Source organism: Pezoporus flaviventris, unplaced genomic scaffold, assembly GCF_033815535.1.
Source record: "Pezoporus flaviventris isolate CSIRO_AGI_PZ_B2104156 unplaced genomic scaffold, CSIRO_AGI_Pfla_v1 ptg000011l, whole genome shotgun sequence".
Classification (NCBI taxonomy): Eukaryota; Metazoa; Chordata; class Aves; order Psittaciformes; family Psittacidae; genus Pezoporus; species Pezoporus flaviventris.
The window spans coordinates 2,933,665-2,947,140 of NW_026892559.1; the positions used below are offsets into that span (position 1 = coordinate 2,933,665).

General features: G+C 51.0%; 1 protein-coding gene across 2 annotated transcripts; it reads left to right on the forward strand.

Annotated features, from left to right (window-relative positions):
- The first annotated feature begins 337 nt into the window (after positions 1–337).
- Positions 338–13,155, forward strand: CBX6 (chromobox 6). 2 transcript variants are annotated; one of them, XM_061450854.1, is made up of 5 exons: positions 338–480; positions 675–718; positions 915–980; positions 1,181–1,247; positions 9,330–13,155. In XM_061450854.1, exons 1-5 carry the CDS (start codon positions 412–414, stop codon positions 10,245–10,247), a joined length of 1,164 nt encoding a protein of 387 aa, XP_061306838.1. In that variant the 5' UTR covers positions 338–411; the 3' UTR covers positions 10,248–13,155. The 2 variants fall into 2 exon arrangements, with proteins under 2 accessions (XP_061306838.1, XP_061306837.1); XM_061450853.1 differs by having other exon boundaries at positions 339–480; positions 9,276–13,155.
- The last annotated feature ends 321 nt before the right edge of the window (positions 13,156–13,476 follow it).

Genomic DNA, 13,476 nt, shown 5'->3' on the forward strand with positions numbered 1-13,476 from the left:
TAAGTGGAAAAAAAAAGGACGTGTTTAGGCGGGAAGGGGCTGAGGCACCACAGCCGCCATGCCGAGGGTCTGCCCGGGAGGGCTGGGCTTCCCTCCCCGCGGCCCGCCGGGGCTGGGATAACGGGTACCCCCCTCACAGAGGGGAAATGGCGAAGCCCCCTCCCTCACATCGCCCGTCGCACGGCCCCTTTAACGGCCGGCGCCCGCGCGCGACCCCCTTCCCTTAGCAACCGCCCCGCGGAGCGGGAGGGGGGAGGGTCACGCGCGGCCGCGGCGGGAGGGGGCGCGCGGGCGTGCGCGAGCCGGCGGCGGCACGAGGGGGGCGGGGCGGCAGGCAGGGGGCGGGGCGGCGCGGGCGGGCAGGCGGGATTATTATGGGCTGTGGGCGCCGCCGCCGCTGAGAGGAGCAAGATGGAGCTGTCTGCAGTGGGGGAGCGCGTCTTCGCCGCCGAGTCCATCATCAAGCGGCGCATCCGAAAGGTGAGGGGCTCACCGGCCTCGGGGTATGAGGGGAGCGGCTGCGGGGCATCCCCTGCTCCTCGCTGTAGGGCCTCGGCCGCGCCGCTCGCCCGCCTGCCGAGCCCCCGCCTCACCCCACACACACACGCACACCCCCCCACTTCCCCCAACCGCACACCCCCTTCCCTCATCTTCTCTCTCTGTGTGCGTTGCAGGGGCGCATCGAGTACCTGGTGAAATGGAAAGGATGGGCCATCAAGTGAGTGCATCCCGAGGGGGGGGGCCTCCCGCCCGCGCCGCCCTGTGGGGGCCGACCCCGGGGCGGCGGGGCCGGCTCGGGGAGGGATGAAGCGGGATGGGATGGGATGGGGATGGTGGGGGGGCTCTGTGTGGAGGTTGGTGCACTAACCCCTTCGCTTGTGTGTGTCCCTGCCCTGTCGCCCGTGGCCCGGCAGGTACAGCACCTGGGAGCCCGAGGAGAACATCCTGGATTCCCGGCTCATCGCTGCCTTCGAACAGAAGTGAGTGCTCATTCCCCCACCCCAGCTGGGGGCTGCAGCAGCTTTGGTTTGGGTGGGAGTGGGAGAGGCTGTTCAGCCTCCTCTTTTTCCTTTTTTTTTTTTTACCCTTTTTTCTTTATTTTTTTTTTCTTTTTTAACTTGTATACTGTTTCTCCTTTTGAGAAAAGTTTTAACTTCTTGACAAATTTGACTCCCTCAAGGGAACGAGAGCGTGAGCTGTACGGGCCTAAGAAGAGAGGACCTAAGCCTAAAACTTTTCTGCTGAAGGTAACTCTTATTTAAGTAACTTAGGCCTAGCTAAATGCTTCTCAAACCTCGCTAGTGTGTGCCCTTGGAAGGGCTGGACTTTCGAGTGACTTGTGCCCGCTGCTTGGCTTGGGGGATGTGGGGGCTACGTGATGGGAAAGCGGGTGGAGGGGAGAGCGTGTGTGCGTGCGATGAGTGCCCCAGAAGGAGAGTCGGCACATGTGGATGTGTACAGTGAGGCTGCGATCTCTTTTTCCAATATCCTTTCTCTCTTTACGGCCTTCTGCTGCCGCAGTGGAGAGCTAGCCAGCCTTGTTCCCTCTTCCTTCAGCAGCTTCTTCCAGCCAGCTCATTCCCTGCAACTTAGCAGCATGCTGAGCAATTGGGCAGCTGTGGCGGGAATCCTGCTGCCACTTGTGCTCCTCTGGTTATGTTTCAGGATGTAGGTGCTCTGTGGGAGTTTCATGAACGGTTCATGTTTTGATCTGTAAACTACAGGCTTGTTTTGCCTTTTTTCTGGGGGGGTGGGGTGGGTGTTGTGGGGGGAGGAGTGCATAGGATAGTGGCTGAAGTTTCCAGTTCCCATCTGATAGACCCAGCATCTCTGTAAGAAGCTGTCGTAGCATCTCTGCTTGCTGACAGTGAGGAACGAGGAAGGTGGTCCTTAGTGCAGCTGCCACCCGCCCCCCCCCCCAATTTTTTTACTTATTTTAATTAAGAAATGCGGTAGCTGCATGACTGCTGTGAGAGCTCTGTGAATTTATTAGCTTACAAACTCCTTGCTTTGCTCTCCTCTTCACCTTTCGTCTCCAACTGTGTCAATATCAGATTTCAAATGAATGTAGAAACAACACACCTTTGTATGATTAAGACAGATGAGCGAGTTCATAGCTGTCTTGGTTTTGATCTGGTGTAAAGCCCTGGAACAGCTAGGGTGGACCCTGTGGTAAGGCATCACTATCACTAAGTCATCCTATGGCTTTGGGCAAGTCATTTAGCCGTTGTGTATGTTTCCCCATCTGAGAAACAGGTTAATACTTTCTTTGCCTGGCAGTGATAGGAGCTTTACTCAAGTCAGTGAAGCACTTTAACTGTATGAGCACCAGAAAGAGCAGAAAGGGGTAGGGTGTCACCTCTTATCTGCTTTAAGAGGACATAATGAAGCACACAGAAGAAATGCAGGAGCAGGCATATTCCCCTGATGCCCCAGGGGACTCTGATTATCCTGAGAGTCCTTCTGATGGAACTGTCCTTCTCCCTCATCGCCTCTTTTTCTGGTAACAGTTTTCTGTATCTGCAGACTGAGAGCTACAAACGTGACTGATACATGCTACCTCTTATGCTTTATTCAGAGAAACTAGACTAGTTTGGTTTTCGCTTTCTGGCAGTCATGCATTAAATGAAACCCTTGTGTTTAGGTTTCCAACAATGCAGAGGAATGCTTAAAGGGGAACCACCAGCTTAAAATGGTTCTCTGCTTGAATTAAAAAATACTGGTATTTGTAACACTTGACATGGTTCAGAGTGATAGAGAAGTGTTTATGCTGTGCTTTTAACTTTACTGTGTGTAATCAGTTTCTTTTGTTTCTCAATATGATGCGGCAAAATCCAGTCCCAATTTTTCAGTCATTTAAAAACCCCAAACCAACCTCCAAACTCAAAAATAAAACCCACTCGTTCCTCCTCTTCTCCTCTTGCCCTTTAAAAAAAAAAAAACAACTAAACTTGGAACACGAATGATTCAACAGCATCCTTTGAATCACACCCCTGACACGTTTCTGTGGCACATCTTCCTTCTACCCGCTTCTCAAACACAGCTGAAAACCTGTAGGTTTGCAGTGCTGGCTCCGTACTTTATAGAAGATGGATCGCGACAGCAAGTGAGATGAGCTCTCCTGAAGGCTGGTGCCACATTGTGGGAAAAGCTGGCAGGGCAGCTCTGGGAAATGGAGCTGGTGAACCCATTTGTGCTCTCTGACTTGCTGATTTTCTGTGACTTTGTGTCCTACCCTAAAAATAACACCCCAGGCCAGCCAGCAAGAAGTAATTCTATCTCAGGCTAACCAGCCCTATCTGAACTTGTCTGAGCTCTGTTCAGGCAGGCCATTGGCAACACAGGTAGGGCCAGAAACAGGACAGAGACCACCAGGATAGTTTGCATCGTGTGCATCTCCCTGTCAGCTCTTCTGAGGTGCCGAAGATGCACGTTTGACCTCTGCTACCCTGCAGCACCAGTGCTGCTGAGAGAGGAGTGGGGTTTGATTCTGCCTTGCACATTGCTAATGATGCTTTTGGTTATTCTAACTGCAGATTCTCGTGCCAGTGAGCATTTCAGAAGCAGGGGAAGAAATCTGATTCTTGCATCCCAGAGGGAGTCTTTGGAGTTGGCAGTTAGAACAATATTCTTTTTGATCTGTTAACAGATTAGGCCTGGGTGCAATGATGTTTAAGCAGGAGTCTGACCTAGGACAAACTTGGTAGACTAGTTCGCCCTCGACTCAGTGGCTTGCTAGGATTTTTCAGGTGTATCAGTGCTTAAACTTGGGCTTCCGAGCCACTAGTAAGGCATTGAAATAAGTGCTCTGATACACCACTCTGTCCTGTGAGGGTGTATCACTCAGGATAGTTTGCAGTTGTGAGGCTAGGCTGGCTCACAACTGGCTTGTTGTGAGCTGTGTGAGGGTGATTTAGTTTGCAGCTGGGGCTAGGTTTATCCTAGGATTAGTTCTCAAAAGCTGTGGATAGGCACCCAGGGGAATTTTCAGAAAGCATTCCAGCAGGTTAGTGCCCATGCCTTTGGAGAAGCTTTGAAAGGCTGCATCTTTGGCCACCTGCTGCCTTTGTAAGCCAGGCTCCTGTTGCTGAGAGCTGTCTAACATTTGCCCTTTCCATCAGACTGCAAAGGGAGATTACAGCCCAGGCTTTGTAACATCGCTATCAAGATGGCCATTGTTGAAAGTGACCCCTCCAAAGTTTTGGGTAGGAAATGGGTCTTTATCCTCTTCATACTGGGGCAAACTTTCCCACAGCTGAGATCAAGCTTGGCAGGAGGTTGTAATTCTTGGGAGGTTGTTCGTATGTCATAAGCATTGTGCTGAGTGTATGGGAAGCTGAGTCCTTGGTCTGAAATGGGCAGCTCTGGCTTAAGGCTCTTACCTTACTACTTAGGTGTCCAGCTGAAGTTATCCTTGAGGACAGGCTCTTCAGCTGCAGGTCAGAGTGGAAGCTGGTGTGAGGTTAGGAAGAGTCACAGCACATGCTTTAGTGCTTTTCCTCTCTTTCCTCTGCTCAGTTTGCTCTTTTTATGTTGCTTTTCCCTCGGCACTCTGCTGTGTGGAATGCAGAAGTTGCCAACTAATCTAATAAAGTCTAGCAAGCGCTGTTAAGAGACAGACCGCTGCAAGCTCAATGGGTGGCTAGCAAAGACCCCTGCTTGGAATGGCTGTAAATACTAAGGTGAAAAGACTGGAGAAGGTTAATGGGCAGGGAGAAGTAAGGGCGAGTAAAGCAGAGCCCTAATGGGAGGGGGGGAAGAAGGGGCCAAGCAGCATGGTGTTCTGTCACTTTGCCCTTCCTTGAACTCTAAAGTTGGAGTTGGGTTTCTTTTGATCTCCTCCCTGTTCGTAAATTATCCCCAAGTGGTTTGAAAACAGACCATTCCCCTTTGTAGTATTTTGTTCCCCATCCAGTAGGGAAACTTAGTTTATGGCAGTGTTGCTTGGGAGAACCATGCTATGAACTGGCTTGCTGTTGCCTTCTCACTTGGAAGACTGCAGAAGAAAGGGGGTGATAAAAAGGACGAATGGCAGCCAAAAAGGGGAAAGAAGAGCTTTTGCGAATGCTGTTTGGAGCAAGGACTGTGGGAATGTAGGTAGAGAATAAAGGACAAAGCAGAACCAGTAATTTATGAGAGAGTCGTGCTACCGTGGTGCAGCAGCACTACTGGAAATGGCTTGATTTTGAAATAATTAACTAGAAATCCATTGCCTTACAAGGATTTTTTTTTTTGTCTTGTTTATTTCTCCTTCCAAACTGCAGAGATTTTGATACAACTCAGGTAGCAGAGGCTTTTCTAAGCACGTGTCCATGTACGTGCTCGTGTGCCTCAGTGCGTTAAGGGAATGAATGAACAAATATGCTTGCTGTGCCTCAAGGGACACTTATTCAGAAATAGTATGGAACGGGGGAGATATACCGGTTCCCAGGGGCAATGAGGGAGAGCTGTACAGGCTAAATAAAGGTGATATGTATCCCAAAAGGGAAGAGGGGGAAGGGCAGCAGTCCTAGAAATTGGCATGCTCTTATAATGGAGCACTGCAGCAAGCCTCCAAAAGCTGCATCCTGATGTAGGCTGAGCTGTAAGGCAGAGAGTGAATTACTTTGTATACATGCTGAGTACTTCTCCAGCAGTGAGCAAATCCTGCAGGTGAAAGCTGCAAACCACAGAGAGCTAGTTTCCATTTGGAAAACTTCTGAGTTAAATAGCAAACTGTAGTGAAACAGCTGAAAGGATTAAATGGGTTTGTTTTTCAAAGACCTTATGCACATATGTCTCATGAGTGTGACAAAATAATGGATCTGTAGCAGGGAAAAGTGCATTTCCAACAGATAAAACTGAACGCTGAGTCTCTTCCAAACCAGAGGTAGCAAGTTATTTAATGTGAAGTTGAAAGTGGGAGAAGGAGAGCCCAGAAAATGTGCTGTCTTCGTCAGGGAAGAGACCTGAGCTTATATAGTTGATGCCTGAATAAACCTGATCCTGTGGTAGGAATACTGAGCTTCACAAGTGAGAAGGCTCTGGGGGCTGGTTTTAGATAAAGGAACTGATACTATTTTTCTTGAAACCTTACCTGGAAAAACAAGCTCAAGGTAAGCTGAATATTTGCATATTGTTCTTTGGAGCTTGCCCTAAAGCTGGTCACTGGGGGATAGCAGTGTTGCTCCAGGGGAGAACTGTTGAGTGCCAGCTTACCCTCTCTCAGTAATCTGGCTAAAGAGGTTGATGCTGCACATAGTCTACCTGGAGACTACTGAAACTGGAATTTAATAAATGCAGAGAGCTGAAATAGGAGTTAGAAATGGCTTCAGCTTGAGGAAGTAACTGGAAACACAGACACATAGCAAGTAAGGGAGACCTAGTGGTTCTGGCACACTGGAAAAGCCTTAGCAGGGCTCTGTGCTAGCTGCTGTGTAAGCACAACACCCAAGACGGGTCTCCCTGTCAAAACAGGACAGGAGCTGATAAATGCGCACAGGCTGGGGAAGGAAAAATCAGCAGGACTATAGAAGTGGCTGGGCAGTGACCATCCCAGCATTATCCCTTTTCATTTAACGTGGTTGATGGGAAGCTGTGCTGAGGAATTTTGAGGTGTATAAGGCAACTGTGGGTGTTTGTTACTGCTTCCCCCTGGCTTGGGGGAGGCTGCCTCCTTTCTCACATGGGTGATGGAAGGCAGTGCTGTGGGCAAGGCAGCAAATAGACTCAGAGCAAAGTGGCACAGAGAGGGCAGAACTCCTCACTCCAATGTGTGATTTTGGGGAAGGGAATTCATCAAGATATGTGGTGTTGGTGGCAGGAAGGGCCCTGAAAGATGCCTGTGTCTACCTGCTGAGGCTGTGGATCAGGGATTTTTTTACTACTGTATCTGTCCTTCAGTACCCTCTGCCTGACTCCTCTGTCTTGCATTTTGGACTGGGACGTAATGTCGCGCTTCCTCTCAGCTGAGCAGTGGTAAACTGGCAAGAAGCCCAAAGCACAAGAGCAGCAGTGCTAGGACTGTGATGGGCAAGGAGTGGAAAGGAGGAATGAAGTTGTTAATCCAGGCTGTGCTGGTATGTAATGTCAGAAAGCAAACTGTAGCTTAGCCTGGTGTCTGCCATCTGCTTCAGAGGGACCTGTGAAGAGAAGAGCAAGCAGAGCCCTAGATGTGTATCTCTCTGTTCCTGTCATCTCCTCATGGGATCTCTGGGGTCTCTAAATTGTGGAACACTGGGATGGGGTAGTTGATAATGTGGTGCAGGGAGTTTGTCTCGTGCTGCTGCTGTGCTCCAGCATGTAGGACATCTGGGACAAGAACTGTGTCTATTCATTTTCTGAGAAGTTTTGGGCATGGAATAATGTACAAGGTTGAGCAAAGAGAAACTAGCTGAAAACTGGGATGCTTCCTGCTACAGCAGGGCATGCTGAGGTTTGTCTGCCCTGGGGACACTTCCCTCTAGCTAGGTGAAACAGCACCCTGTACAGCCTAGGGTTAATACGGAGAGCATCTGTGCCTGCCTTGGCATTGTGTTATTCATCCCTGTTTCTTTGTCAGTCAGCTAATAAAAAGTCTATAGCACCTGGTTCAAATGAGCCTTCAGTCTGCATTTTCACGTACAGCTGGGGAAGCAAGCCTCATCTTTGCAGTCCTTTTAAAGACAGGATACAAATAGTACTGAAGGGCATGATCGTCCAGCATTAGCCAGGGGGGGAACAAAATTTCTTCACTTTTGTTTTCTGCTTGCTCAGGATCTTCTGTGGTTCCCATGGGGATTTCGGTGGAAGAAGAGGGGCACTGGGTGGCAGCAAAGCTGTGGGGGTGTCTAGGGCTTTGAGCTTATTGTGCAAGAGCTGGCCTGGGCCCCTCGCTTAGATGTGTTAGATCCCTGCCTTTACACACACATTTTTTTCCCCAGGCGTTTCTCTGGTTTGAGGCACAGGCTGCAGGGTGACAAAGGAGATGGTGTTGGAGTGCTTAAGCTCTTAGCTGGCAAGAAGCCATCCCGATCTTGGCGTTTGCTAGGGGGCAACGGGATGGAAAAGTTGGGGAAGAAAAGCAGCTGTTGTCTATAGCATTGCAGTTCTTGTCGTGCCCACGAGGTGGGGGAAGCTGCTCGCTGCATGGGCGATTGGAGGGGGCTTACAGTGGTCGCAGGCAGGAATTAAGGAAGGGGATGGTTTGGGCAAGGAGCGAGGTGCAGGTGGGAGGCTGAGCAACTGTGCTCTGACAAGGTGTGATGTAAGAACATGCTCTGGGTTTCCATGCCCACAGGGTCTTCAGGTCATACTGCCTCAGCTTACCAATGAAACTGTTGTTTCTGCTGCCAGAAAACGTTCCCATCTGGTGCGTGAATCAGGGCAGGTTTTGGCACTATCTCCAAGCACGAGAATTGCTTAAAAGTCTTGTTCCCCTGCCCTGGCTTTTGGGAAAGACAGGCACTGAGCAGTTGAACGGGTGCTGTTCCTGCTCTGTTTTATTAGTAGGTTTCAAGTGAGTGTGGTGGTCAAAAGGACAAGGCAGCCTCTTTGGAGATGCAGTTAAACTTGACTTGAATTCTAGCTGCTTTGTTTTAAATACTGTCTATACCTCGCTTCCACAGCAGAGTGAGGATAAACGCCTGCTTGTGGTCTCTAGTTGAAGTTAAGCTTTGGATCTCTGCTTTTCTTGTGTTTAGCTAAGATAGCTCTGTCAAACCACCCTCACCTGCCTCCATCTGTGCTCCTCAAGGCCCCTGTCTGCCATGCTTTGTAGAGTAAATGAGTCTGGTTGTGGAAGGGGAAGAGCAAACTGGATGCGTTCCTCTTCCTCTTCTCCTTATTTTGTAGAGGACTTGGTACCGTCCCCTGTCTTGGGACTAGTATGTGATTTTTTGGATGCTAACCCAACACTAACAGTCCCAATGCTTAGGAGGACACTTAGTTATTTGGCTGACAGTGGAGGGTTGTGCATGTTGCCTGATGATGACTGAGGAGGACCTTGGAAACCATTAACTGTAACCCTGAAACACGGCTGGAGGGTGGCATTTTCCTTTTGTGGAAAACACATGTCAACAGGGGCACAGCCTAGGGAGAAATTAGCTACTCAGAAAGGATACAGACAGTACTTCCTGCTTGTAGGGGGACTGTTCCGTAGCCATCAATAGTCCAGAGGTGTGTATGTGGTTTTGTCATTAATGTGGGTATAAATGTGCCACGGCATTGCTGAGGTGAGAAATGCCTGATTTGAGACTTGGCTGCTCCTAGGCTGCCTCTCTGACCCTGTTTTGTTTTCTCTCTCCCCACCACCGCAGGCTCGGGCCCAAGCAGAGGCCCTCCACATTGGGGATGTACACTTTTCTGTCAAGCCTGGTTCTAGCACCTCCTCTCCCAAGCTCCACTCCAGTGCTGCGGTGCACCGGCTCAAGAAAGACATCCGGCGATGCCACCGCATGTCCCGGCGTCCTCTGCCCCGTCCGGACCCCCAGAACAGCGGGAGCATGGCGGGGGGGGCTGGCATACGTCCTCCTGTCTCACCCTTCTCGGAGACCGTCCGCATCATCAACCGCAAGGTGAAACCTCGCGAGCCCAAGCGCAGCCGCATCATCCTCAACCTCAAAGTCATTGACAAAGGTGGGAAACCAGCCAACGGTGCCGGGGGCCTGGCTCGGCCCAAGATCCCCTCCCGAAACCGCGTCATTGGCAAGAGCAAAAAGTTCAGCGAGAGCGTTCTTCGCACCCAGATCCGCCACATGAAGTTCGGCTCCTTTTCACTCTACAATAAACCGTCCACTGCACCTGCCCCCTCTCTGGAGGGCAAAGGGGAGGCTGAAAGTTCCCAGGCGGCCTCCTGTGGGCTCATTATGGGTTCCACTCCCTATGATGCCCCCAGCTCCAGCTCCTCCGGCTGCCCGTCACCAGCCCCCCACTCCTCCTCTGACCCAGATGATTCCCCTCCAAAGCTGCTTCCCGAGACCCTCAGCCCAGCCATTCCCGACTGGCGTGAGTCAGAGGTCCTTGACCTCTCGATCCCACCTGAGTCAGCTGCCACCAGCAAGCGTTCTCCCCCAGGAGGCTGTGGTGGGGGGCAGACGCCCTCTTTATCCCTCTCTTCTTCCGACCCAGAGCAGGAAACCGGCGACTGGCGTCCTGAGATGTCCCCTTGCTCTAACGTGGTGGTCACGGATGTCACCAGCAACCTCCTCACTGTCACCATCAAGGAGTTCTGCAACGCAGAGGATTTTGAGAAGGTGGCGGCGGGTGGTGGTGGAGGAGGCAGCAAGTGAGCAGCCAGGTCCCCCCACTCCAGTTGTGTGGGGGGAGCTCTACTGCGAGAAGTTGTGGTGCAAATGGCTGTCCTCAGTTCTCTCCTTCTCCCCTTGGCTGTCCCTCTGCCCTCACTGCCACCCTTCCTCCCCCTCTCCCCCTGCCCACTCCCTCTTGCCTGGAGGCTGGAGCGTGTCAGTGGTGAGGAGTTGGGGGCACCCACTGTTCCTGGGTGTCACTGCTGCTGGGAGGAAGCAGGGAGGGTCATGGTGGGGCTGGGGAGTGGTTGTTTGTCCTTGAATGTGGTGTTGTCCAATGGGCGGTGGAGCCTTTGGGGATGAGGGATGGGTGAGCATGTGTCTGTGTGCCTGTGGGTGTGGTGGGGAAGGTGCTCTACCTCCTCCTTCCCCTTCCATCACTGACAAAAACTGAAGAGGAGCTCCAGACCCTTGAGGGGAGGATATAAGAGGATTGGAGCCTTTGCCCATGCCCCCCAAGCCTTCTCCCATAATGTGCATGCAGTCTCTTCCATTCCTGTGTATCCCCTTGCCATGACACCGATCCTGCCATCTTTCCCCCTCTTGGTCTGCATCTGCCCTCTCCTCTGCTATCCTCATGGTAGTTCCTGACCCAGATGCCCCCAGAGTGAGGGGAAGAGGGGCAGGTGAAGCATCATTCCTGGAAGGTGCTTGAGACGAAGCTGGGATGGTGGGGGTGCCCAATGCAGCGTACACCCCATATCGGCTTCCCCTTTCCTTTGACTATTGGTGCTACCTTGGCAGTTGTATGGGCACTTTCAGATGCCCTGGTCCCTCTTTATCTTCCAACTTGCTCAGCTTTGCAGGGGAAAGGGAAGGAAAGGAGAGTCTGATTCTGGCCCAGATCTTCCTGCTGGTGTTCATTACTTGCACTTGCTTGAGGGAAAGAGCATGAAATGTCCTTCCCTAGCCTTTCTGTGGTGGGAGTGGGCCGGGCATCCAACCTTCAGTCTGGGGGAAGATACACCAACAGTATGATGCTGCCCCAGCTGGGAGAGACTGGTCTCCCTCCTTGCACATAAGCTTCCCCCCAGCTCCTTCAGAAGGAGGGAGGGATGGATGCTAAGGCAGATTGCTTGCTTTTCCTGCTTCCTTTCGTCTCCTGTGCTCTCCCTTCCCTGTGGTGGATGGCCTGGAAGAGGGTTCCCCTCTGTTTCCAAGTATCTGAAACAGCCCTTACAACTGTCAACCAAAGGTGCTAATAAGAAATAACTCACATTGTATGCATGTGCGCTTGATCTCTTCCCCAGGAGCTGTGAACTGATCTAGAAATTCCTTCTCTTTGCCCCAGCAAGTAGGAGTGAGTAAGATCATAGCTTACTCTCCCCCTGACCACCTTTGTTCACATCCAGAATAAGCTCTCTCTTTGCCTCCCCTTTCTGACTTGTTCTGTTTCTGTGTGGGTCCTAAACTTCATGGCAAGATACCGTTTCCTTGCTCTCCCTTCTCCCCCTATTTGCACAGGACTCAGCCTGTAGGTGCAAGGGAAAGAGGTGCTGATCCGTCGGTGGGAGAGCCTCACCCTCTCAGCCCTGTCCCTGGTATTTGGGAAGGGGCAAAGGGGTGTCACTTCTACGTAACTTGCTGCAGAGGTGAAAAGGGTGGAAAAACTTCCCCATGCTAGGGCTCACCTACTTAAGGATCTGCCCTGGGTGGGTGAACACGAGTGGAATTAGCCCCTCTGGTGCTTCTATACAAGGATGCTTGTGGGCTGCTGGCTCTGAGGAGTGCTCTTGTGTGGAGTAGTGATTTTGTGGTTCCAGTGGTCTGAGGATAGAAGGGAGGCAGTCTGTGGGAGAGAAGTAATACATGTTTGCCCAAGAGGCAGTGATGGCGTGGTAGAGGGACAGACCAGCTTCTGACCTTAATATAGGGCTTCTGTGCCCAGAGCTTGTCTTTTCCCTGCCTCCAGTGCCTGGGTTGGTGTAATGCTGCTCTCCCCACAGGCTCCTCCTGCCTTGCGGCCAGTGGCATTCAAAGCCATGGGGCAGGGTGAATTTGTGCCACTTGCAGTTGGGTGTCTGCGCAGACAGTCCGAGGGGGATTCCAGGTGCTGTTAGCACCACCCTTTGCACACCTCTTTCTTTTTCTTTCCTTGGTTAAAGAGCTCAGTGGACTCTTGGGATGCAGTTGCATTCACAGTTGAAGCTAGGGGCAGGGAGAAAGACTTCCCCAATCCATTCATCAAGCCTAAGGCTTCCTATAACTTGTTGGACTTGTGTGTGTGTCTGTATTAATACCTGCCTGTATTTTTCGTGTCTTGATTTGGGGTTTTTTGCATCTTTCCTGTGCCTGGCACACCCAGGGATCCCTTATTTTAGCATAGCCTATCCATTTGACTGCAGCCTCAAAGATGAGCAGTTTGTAGGCATGGGAAAAGCTAGGAAAATAAAGCTAGGGAACTAGCAAGGAGATTCTTCTCTTTTTCCCCCCTTCCCTTCTCAACTAGAACTCTTCTGTGGCTGTGAGATAAGAGGAGCTTTGTGGGGTGGATGCAAACTGGCCAGTCACTTTAGGTTGTTGAGTTGCTGTTTGGTGTGTATGTGATGTGCTTTGTTTTGTGGTATTGAGGTTCTGGAAAAAAAAAAAGCATTTAAGTGGGAGATAAAAGGGAACTTTAATAGGAAACTCTTGATGTGTTTTGGCCAAGATGTGTTTGCTTGGCAGGATTCTTTTCCCCAGTGTCTCTTGTATGGTGTTCTTTGGGGGCAGGGGACAGGAATTGCTTAATCGAAGGGGTTTTGCCTTTCTTCAGAGTGATAAGCAAAGGGACTGTCTGTGAAGAGCAAAATAGTGGGTCATTGTAGGAATACCCCGTGAGGACCCTCTTCCTGTGGTAAGGAGATGAGGGGACTTGTAGCAGAGGAACCTGTGCAGTAGATCCTCTTTGTGAAGGAAGAAAGGAGTATGATCCGGCTTGCAGATACGGCTCAATTTTTTGTGTGACAAATATCTCCCTGGGTGAGTCACCAGGTGGGGACCAAACCCTGAACCTCTGGATCCAAAAGGAGGATCCCATGCTGGGTTTGAGTTAGAAGTTTGCTAACTTGAACACACAGCAGCCTCAAGTCCCCTCACGTGGATGAGCCACTTGAGGCTGACTAACCTACCTTCGTATTCACATGGGTTGCACTCCTTCTGAATTTTTGCCCTTGCTCCTTAACGGAGATGGGGAAGTTCTATCCATGCCTTTTCAAAAGGGCATTTCATT